The 9350-nt window shown below is 32.1% G+C and overlaps 1 protein-coding gene and 1 non-coding gene across 3 annotated transcripts in view; both read left to right on the top strand.

Annotated features, from left to right (window-relative positions):
• LOC117687011 (uncharacterized) overlaps positions 1-9350 on the top strand; it is a 98098-nt gene that overhangs the window by 86658 nt on the left and 2090 nt on the right. Inside the window, exons 1-2 of one of the 2 annotated variants that reach the window (XM_066065608.1) lie at positions 7215-7346; positions 8386-8548. In XM_066065608.1, the coding sequence (XP_065921680.1) occupies positions 7275-7346; positions 8386-8548 (235 nt within the window). In that variant the 5' untranslated portion in view covers positions 7215-7274. Of the gene's footprint in view, positions 1-7214; positions 7347-8385; positions 8549-9350 lie in introns of those variants that run through there. The other variant, XM_066065607.1, reaches the window with a different exon arrangement.
• On the top strand, positions 5192-6757 carry LOC117687908 (uncharacterized). The gene is made up of 3 exons (XR_010707479.1): positions 5192-5290; positions 6253-6381; positions 6664-6757. It is a non-coding gene; the product is annotated as an uncharacterized protein (transcript).

Below are 9350 nucleotides of genomic sequence, written 5' to 3'. Positions count from 1 at the left end.
GTGTTAAGCTTCGAATTATAAGCAAGATACAGATATTTGATTACAATTCTATGTTTGTACACAGATCTTAAAAACTAAAGATTAAAAAAGTGAAAAAAATTGTCAATATTTATATAGAAAATTTTCAAAGTCTGTTCTTCCAGAAACCAACTTTAACAAATTATTGTATTGTAAACTTAACCTTTTTTCGTCATTATTATACCCCCCGCAAACGAAGTTTGGGGGGGTATATAGGAATCACCTTGTCCGTCCGTCCGTCTGTCCGTCCGTCCGTCCGTCCGTCTGTCCGTCTGTCTGTTCGATTCGTGTCCGGTCCATATCTTTCTTATGGAGAAACACTAGAAGTTCTAACTTCACACAAAGATTGCTTATGACCAAAGGGTGTGTCATGACCTTGAACCAAGGTCATTCGGGCAAGGTCAAGGTCACCAACAGAAAAAGTGCAAAATTCGTGTCCGGTCCATATCTTTCTTATGGAGAAACATTGGAAGTTCTTACTTCACACAAAGATTGCTTATGACCTAAGGGTGTGTCATGACCTTGAACCAAGGTCATTCGGGCAAGGTCAAGGTCACCAACAGAAAATGTGCAAAATTCGTGTCCGGTCCATATCTTTCTTATGGAGAAACATTGGAAGTTTTTACTTCACACAAAGATTGCTTATGACCTAAGGGTGTGTCATGACCTTAACCCAAGGTCATTTGTGCAAGGTCAAGGTCACTGACAAAAAAAGTGCAAAATTCGTGTCCGGTCCATATCTTTTTGATGGAGAAACATTGGAAGTTCTTACTTCACACAAAGATTGCTTATGACCAAAGGGTGTGTCATGACCTTGACCCAAGGTCATTTGGACAAGGTCAAGGTCAATGGCAGAAAAAAGTGCAAAATTCTTGTCCGGTCCATATCTTTCTTATGGAGAAACATTGGAAGTTCTCAGTTCACACAAAGATTGCTTATGAGCTAAGGGCTTGTCATGACCTTGACCCAAGGTCATTTGGGCAAGGCCAAGGTCATTTGCAGAAAAGTGTAAAACTCATGTGCAGTCCATATCTTTCTAATGGACAAATATTGGAAGTTCTTAATTCACATCTAGAATGCTTTTAACCTAAGAGTGTGTCATGACCTTGACCAAAGGTCAATTGAGGAAGTTCAAGGTCATTGTTTTAAAAAAATTCAGGCTCAGTATACCAATAATTCAAAATGTTTATATTAAGTGGCTGCTTGACATGTGGAATTTCGTTTGATTCGAGTCATGTTTGTTAACATAAGGATGCAAATGTTATCATGCATTAACATTTAACTTGAACTAAAATGGAATTTAAAGAATAGAAATTGGTGTGTGTACTCATATAAGCATTAACAGTTTTAAAAAATAGAGCAGTTGTTATTTATAGAAAATGGACGGTGAAATAGATTCATCCAATATTTTCTATAATAGAAAAAATACATGAGTTATGATTTTTTCTTAGCGGGGGGTATCAATTGTGAGCTTGCTCACAGTACCTCTAGTTACTCCTACTGTACATGTGATCCTTGACTGTGTTTGTGTACATTTGTATAAACTGATTTTGAACCTCAAATACCAGTGAACTGGTCTTGAGTGAATAAAAGAATTAAAAATCTTAGGCCATTCTTTTTTTTTCCATTTTTAATGCTGAACAGGAAATACCAAGTTAAAAATCTTAAGCTGAATGTAATAAACTCATGTGAACAAAATATGACACAAACCTAGGCGAACTGTGAGCTCTGTATCTTGCTTATAATTCTACGATTGACGCTGAATTTTTTGGTTGAATATTAGAAATTCTATATGAATTAGAGTATGTTAAATACTTGTACAAACAAAATAAAAGAATGATATTCTGTATATATACCTATTCTCTGGGGCCCCCTCTTTATACAATAGATAATGTGAAATCTACATCAATTTTGATAGTTTTTCAGACACGGGTAAAAAATATCACAGCGGAAAATTATCCTGGTTTGTACGCGAAGTAAATAACAGTCATTTAATTAAAATGGAGAAGACAAATAAATTTTTTGACTGTTTTTAATTTGAGGAATTGAGCACATTGAGGTACAATTTTCTTCTTCACATTTATACATGTAGGATTTTTAAAATAAAAAAAAACAATAACTATTATATTTTTTGTAAAAAAAAAAAAATACAATAACTAGTAAGTAGTTGATGAAAAAATGTACCTATATGCTCTCATATATTTTGATCGCTTTACAAAGTGGGGGGGGGGGGGGGGCAGAACGAAAATATAGGGAATTGGAAGTTATCAATTAACAGTGTACTCCTACCAAATGTTTAGTTTTATATCTTGCGTAGGATTTTCTTATTCAGGTAAAAAATAGTATTTCATGAAGGTACAATGTCAAAGATTACGTGTATGCAAAGATAAGTGTAAAATTCGAATACTTTACAATATTTATTTTTTGTTATTCTACCGAGGGACCATACGGCACAATATCTTTTGAACGCCCATTGTTGCTCAGGTGAGCGATGTGGCCCCATGGGCCTCTTGTTGTTATTGATTTTGTGTCTTACACTTAAGGTTTAATTGGCAGCTACTGATCTTCACAGTATGAATTCGAAACCCACATTTCAGATTTTCAAATTTGAAAAGATGGTTGATGTGTAAAAACAAAGAGACTTCTGAATTTCTGCTTAAATTTATATGTATACTTATATAATAATGCTACTTTTCTTTGATGTATTTGCCATGATTGAAAATAAGTGTTCAATAAAAAACGAAAGGATAGAATATATCCTCCTTTACTTATGTAGGGGTACACTGTTTGCATATAATCTACGTAGACCCTTAGATCCGCCCAACATTTGAAAGCACTTTAAATCAATTTGGTACATCTTTTTTTTCAGCTCGTCATCATGGTATTTGATTAGCAATAATATTTATACTTGATCACTTATAACTTATTCTAAATTTGAGGGGGGGGGGGGGACGATATACATCATTACCCTTACCTGTTTTAATTGTCAAATAATCTATTTGACCCACCCCATTATGGTTACCTCATGTGGACTCGCTTAAACCTTTCACATTGATCGTCTGTACCAAATGTGTCACGTGATATGCATTTCATTAAGCGTGTTCTCCGTGCATATTTTTCTTCATTTATTTAAAACAAGTATAATAAGCTGTACTTTCAACGTCTGTCATACCAGACCACTAAATGTTTGGCGATAAAAATGTGACGTGATATGCAAATGAGTTGTGTTCCATCTATTTAATTTCTTTGTATGCAAATTGTGCCATGGCAAGTCCATTTTGGTTTAATTTATATGAAGATAAAGGATACTGTAACTAAGGTTGCCAACTATAATGAATTTTATGGGTCTAAAAATCGTGGATAATGCGTCAATCATTTAAAAAAGGATCAGTCCAAACTATTGTCACCAAGTTCTTTTTAAAACGTGTTACAATTTATGGTCAAATGAATTACAAATCAAATATTTTAAAACGGTTTAGAATGTTTTAAGTGTAATTCAAAATTACTGTAACATGTGTTATTGACTGATTATATTTAAATATAAATGTACATGTAACTGATTTAGCCCTTAAATTTTATTGCCTCAGCATAGAGCGAGATGTGGAACAATTTTGTTTTCATCGTTTTATTTTTGGTTGTCATCAAAGGTAGGTTTATTCTTTAAGAGAACTGGGTGTGTGTGTGTATATATAGAGGATATCTATATATTGTGTAATTTTATATTTGCTTAATCCAACGAGTTGAAATGGTGTATATATTCGCGAGGCTTGCTGAGTGAATATAACCATTTCAATTATATGGATAAAGCAAATATAAAATTACACAATTGTTGATGTTCTATTTATCTCATACGATTTTATTTATATTATGAGGCTTTTGATACCTTCCCTTATATGACCGAATAGACCCCTCCACGATAACTACCGTGAAGGGATTAATCGAATTTTTGAACGATTAAAAACGATGACGCAACGTTGTGTTATGCGGTTATTGTGACCTTGCGCATTATAATTTAGAACGTCATTTCGGAGATAAATATAACTGTTTCAATGTAACGTTTCATTGAAAAAAAAAATTATATAATTTTTTTTAGCTCTAAATGATTAAATAGAAATACTGATTAGAAGACTTGAATATTAATCAAGTTTGTTGACATACACAAAGTAGCGAATGCCCGTTAGTTTAAATTGATTTGAAAGAGAAACAGTTGTTGATGTTTTATAAAACAAACACTAGCCCAATGATTCGAAACTGAAAATATTGAATAAGGATGCTTACTTGTGGTGAAATAAAAGACTAACGAACATCATTTCGGTAAGTTCTTGTATAAAAACACAACTGAAGCGTTCTGTTTTCATCGCGTTGTCAGGATGAACTTGTTGATAGCTAACGTGATTTGCAGTTTTTTTAAATTGAAAAGGGGGGGGGGGCTAAACTAATATAAGAAAAATCTTGACAAGCTAAAAAATGGTCTTTGGTTATGGTTATAGTAACTTATAACTCTGTAAAAAAGGTGGGGGATCCACCACTCCCCCCCCCCCCCCCCCCACACGGTTCTGACGCCTATGTGTTCACAGTTATGTGTTAATTTTCCTTCATATTAGTCATTTAAATCTTTGATAACATCCGTTTTATATTATTTCTATTCAAGATATTCATTTTTTTAAATCCTAGAATAAATGTCATCCATATCATCAAATCATAGAACAATTTTGTATTATTATCTTTTTTTTTAAATTATATGTTCCTATTCCATACTCATCAGTCTTCGACACTGTGACAGAGCAAGGAATTTGTGTTTGATATGTGTTTTATACATTGTACATAGATGCTCTCACCTATCGTTGTCCTGTCGGATGGGAGAAACATGGCGTTTCCTGTTACTTGTTCTCAAAGAACAAATTGAACTGGAAAGACTCATTGGTAGGATATTTAAAGAAAAAAACAACGTATTTTTGTAGTTCTATTAATTATTTACTTACAGCATCTATAAATTTCTCAATAATATGCAGTTGTACATTATTGAAAAAGTTTGCATTCCTTTTAAGGGATTGTATATAACAAATTATAAAGTTATATTTATGAATTTAGTGTTTTGATATTAAAAATGTGTAGTTGCATATCATATTTTAAAAACATAATTGACTTGTTTTGTTTGATTTCTTTGTCAATGTTTTTTAGGACAGCTGTGCTTCGGTTGGTGGGTGGTTGGTAGCCATTGAGTCCAAGTCAGAAAATATGTTCATAAAGTCAAGATTAAATCATGAGTTTGGTAAGTATTGATTTATTTTACACTCACAAAAGATATCTTTTATTTCTGAAGAACTTTGAATTTCACTTTTACAGACTCGGTCAAAAATCTCCAAAATCTAGTCCTGTCCTCTCATAAGTATAAGCATTCATCGTTTAGCTCATTAAATGTCGACTTTCACTTCAATTGGTATACAACTGGTACATGTATAAAACGGTTAAACGTCAATAACTGTATATAGGGTTATTTTCGCCCTTTAAATAATTGCAAACGGTATAGTCCCGTCTGAATTCGTCCAGACGCAGCAGTGTTAACACAACTTTTATTTGCAGTATAGAATTCGTCTAGTCTAAAATTCGCCCTCTAACAAGGAGGGCAAATGGGGCGAAATAAAATGGTGGCGAATATTTTCCTGCATACAGTACTGATGTATATTTCGTACTTTTTATTATAAAACTTTGATAATTTACTTCTGATCAAACAAAAGCTGATAAACTTGAACTCCATCGCAAAGTTAGAATTAGTTTTAGAGGTACATAGTAATGTGCACATTAACAGTTTTGATAACTTAAGTACTGAAACTCACCATTTATGAATAATTTACCGGTATATATATATATATGGGAGTATAAACAAATTAAATGTTTCTTACCGAGTTCTCATTCGGTCACTGAAAGATGCAATCATTGAAGAAAAATACATAATCAACCAACGTCTCCTCTGTTTTTTTTTATAATGCTCGCTGCTGTAATTTTATCATGAAACGCCAAAAAGTATTTCATTATGTAAATCATTACTTCATAGTTACTTTATCTAAACATATAAGACACATGAATCGAGGTCATTTGCGTTTAAAAGTAAAATATAATATAAAAGGAATATTGTCCATACCGTTTTATTTAAGTTTTCTTTTTAAATGAGACTTAGAGTGTTACATGTATATCGACAAAGCAAGCGTCGAGGGTATTTATCTAAATTTTCAGCAAGCCTTTATTTTTGGCTGGGTGCTACCGACCAATTTCGTTCTGACAAGAAATGGTACTGGGTTCAAACGGAACAAAACATTAAAACTGGATACAGTGATTGGTATCGTACAGAACCCGACAATCCGGGTACTTATATATTTTACGTTTTTATAACTCGTTCATACAATCCAGGTACTAATACTTTTGTTTCACGTTTTTTTTTACTTTACTTCGCTGGATAATCCGAGTACTTAAATATCCAGTTTACGTGTTTTCTTTAGCTGTTTGCATGCTTATGATTAAATTTGTTAGTTTTTTGTATAAAGTTCTATATTTGTGAATGTTTGATTAGTAATAAAAAGTTATTAAGATACTGATAAATACATTAATCTCTACATGTATATATGCATGCTATATACACACGTACAGGAAAACAGCATTGTCTAGCGATGAGGAAGGATTTTCATTACCAATGGTCTAATGATTACTGCAATCAAATGTTTGGCTACATCTGTGAACGACGTATGTATTGTTTGGACATAGCAAATTCTTTAAATATAGGTATTTAACATTAACGATAAGATCATATACTAGTTTGGACGTATAAATGCACGGTATAATTTGAGAGACAATTTTCGCATGTGATATTTCCTATATCAAGCATAATTAAATGTAACAATTATCTATCAGACTAAATTATGTTATTTTTCAAAACCATCTGCTTCATTCGCGCAGGCACCAGTGCTAAAATCCCATAATTAGGCTTAAGTGATAAAAGTAATCAAATCTAATCTAGCGAAACATCGGTCAGTACATTTACAAATAACTAATTGAAGCTTTAAAGGGACATGATCACGGTTTTGGTCAAAAATTATTTTTCTCATTTAAATGTTCACAATGCTTCAGTAAGGTATATAAATTTAACAGGGTGTTAATGTACATAAATTATCTTAGTATATTAAATGTTAATATATTGGACACTATCGAAGTTTGTAAGCCATATTTTTGGTCATACTTCACACAGACACAAGGATAAAAGAATGGCATTTAGGGGCTTGCATGTGTTTCTTGTTCAAGTTTTCGGGATCCTCCTGGCAATATACTCTAACTCTGTAAGTTTACATTCCTATTTAGGCCTTTGTTTTTTTCACATTATTTTTTTAGTGTTGTACTTTTTAAAAATCGTTTTGAAATAAATTTAAATTTGTGAGGTTTTCATCCAGTCGGGAAACCGAATAAAATATATAAAGTAAACTTTTATTAATAAAATTTGTTATCAAGAGTGACTTAAAAGAAGAAAATTTACATGTATTAAACGTTGAATTCTTCATTTATCAGAAAGAAATGTTCATAATTAGATTAAGATACGTAAAATGTAAAATAAATGGTGAATTTTTTTATTAATAAGTAACCATCCTTGAGTAATGAATTTAATTCTACAAATGTTTAAGCCTATGATAAAATTGTAATAAATTTACCATAGTTGTTAGAAAGTATCTGTCAGGATTAGCGATGGCATATGGGAAAATATAAAACGGCGTTAAATGCTTAACATTTATAACACTAACATAAACCTACTACATGTTTAATTATATGACGCCACGTGGCGTAAGAATACGCAGTGTTATATCAAAATTTACTTCCATTAGTGATATCAATAACATATAGAGATTAACATCTAATAAATGACTTATTATTTAAGATATTACGAATGGATTGTTATTGTAATAAAATGTTTTATCAGATCAACGTGTGCTTCATATTAAAAAGGGATCGCGTTTCACAGTAAAATGTTTAAATTCTAATGAAAAAATTAGGGTTAACGTTAATCAAATTTAATGGTAATTCAGGTACATTTTCCAGTTATTTTTTATTCATCACCATTATAAAACGACGTATTTTAATTTTTTTTTATCATGAAACATATTGATTAAATGTAAAAAGAAATGCATATTGAATGATACAACAGAGAATAATAATATACACATTGTTTGAAACTTTGCCTATACAGAACATCAAAAACAAAACAAGACAAACAGACAAACAAACAAAATTCTTTGGGAAATGAAACTGACTTATTAAAATACAAAAAAAACCTATTGTAGAACACCAGGGAAGGGTTTTATGATTTTGTTTTTGTTCACATCTCAGGCTGCTGAAACTGTGCGTAGACTCGAGAAACCGTTATTACAAACAATTGCCATGACAACCTATCCACTTAACGACAGTAGCTCCACCTACACGGGCTACTTCCGTGGTCCTGCTGATACAGAGATAAAGAACTACAGGGGAACTGTGGACGTCATCACCCAAGGTCTGTACTGTTTCATAGTGTTGTGAAATCATTTTTGTTCGTGGGGTTAATGTTCGTGGGTGGCCAGTATTTTTCTGGTTCGTTAGAACGTAATGTTTTTGGTAATGTAATCGGGATCATTTTAATAAATAATGAAACAAATGGTGTCTTTAGATTCGCGGGGATATAATTTCGTTGCGGGCAAGGGTAACTCACGAACGCCACGAACATTGGTCGCCCACAAACAATAATGATTCCACAATATCAGATACTCATCAATAAGGTTGAAGTTGTAACAAGATTATTGCTTACTTTGACAACAATATTTCTTTCTGATATTATAAATTAGGATTTAAACGGTTAACACACGTTTTTTAAAAATATTTAGCCGCAGATGTATAATAATATTAAAAAAAACTATTACTTACTACAGTTGGTTAAGGCCTCCTAGCTCATTAGATGCAAACAGAGCAAAAGGTGTAGATTATTAATGGGCTGCTAATGTATGCATCAATCTGATATTTAAAAAAAGGAACAATTGTTTAACGCATACTGAGTATGCACTATCCACCCCACTCGTTTTCCTAAGAAAGATAATAAAGAATTAGTTGATATTAGAGTGATCATTCAACTCAAAATAAATTATGAATTTTCAGAGGCATTTTTAAATATAAAAACCTTAAATATTGATCCCACTTTATAACAATAACTTCTCTCAGAATTAAAGAATTGTGGTTGCATAAATCATTGTTTTTTTTCTTTTTAACATATGCTAGATAAAAATGTTGTTGGCAAATGAAGCCCCTCATTTGCTACAACTTTA

Source organism: Magallana gigas, chromosome 1 (assembly GCF_963853765.1).
Source record: "Magallana gigas chromosome 1, xbMagGiga1.1, whole genome shotgun sequence".
NCBI classification, from domain to species: domain Eukaryota; kingdom Metazoa; phylum Mollusca; class Bivalvia; order Ostreida; family Ostreidae; genus Magallana; species Magallana gigas.
Note: the sequence above shows the minus strand (reverse complement) of the source record. Positions and strands in the feature narration are given on the sequence as shown.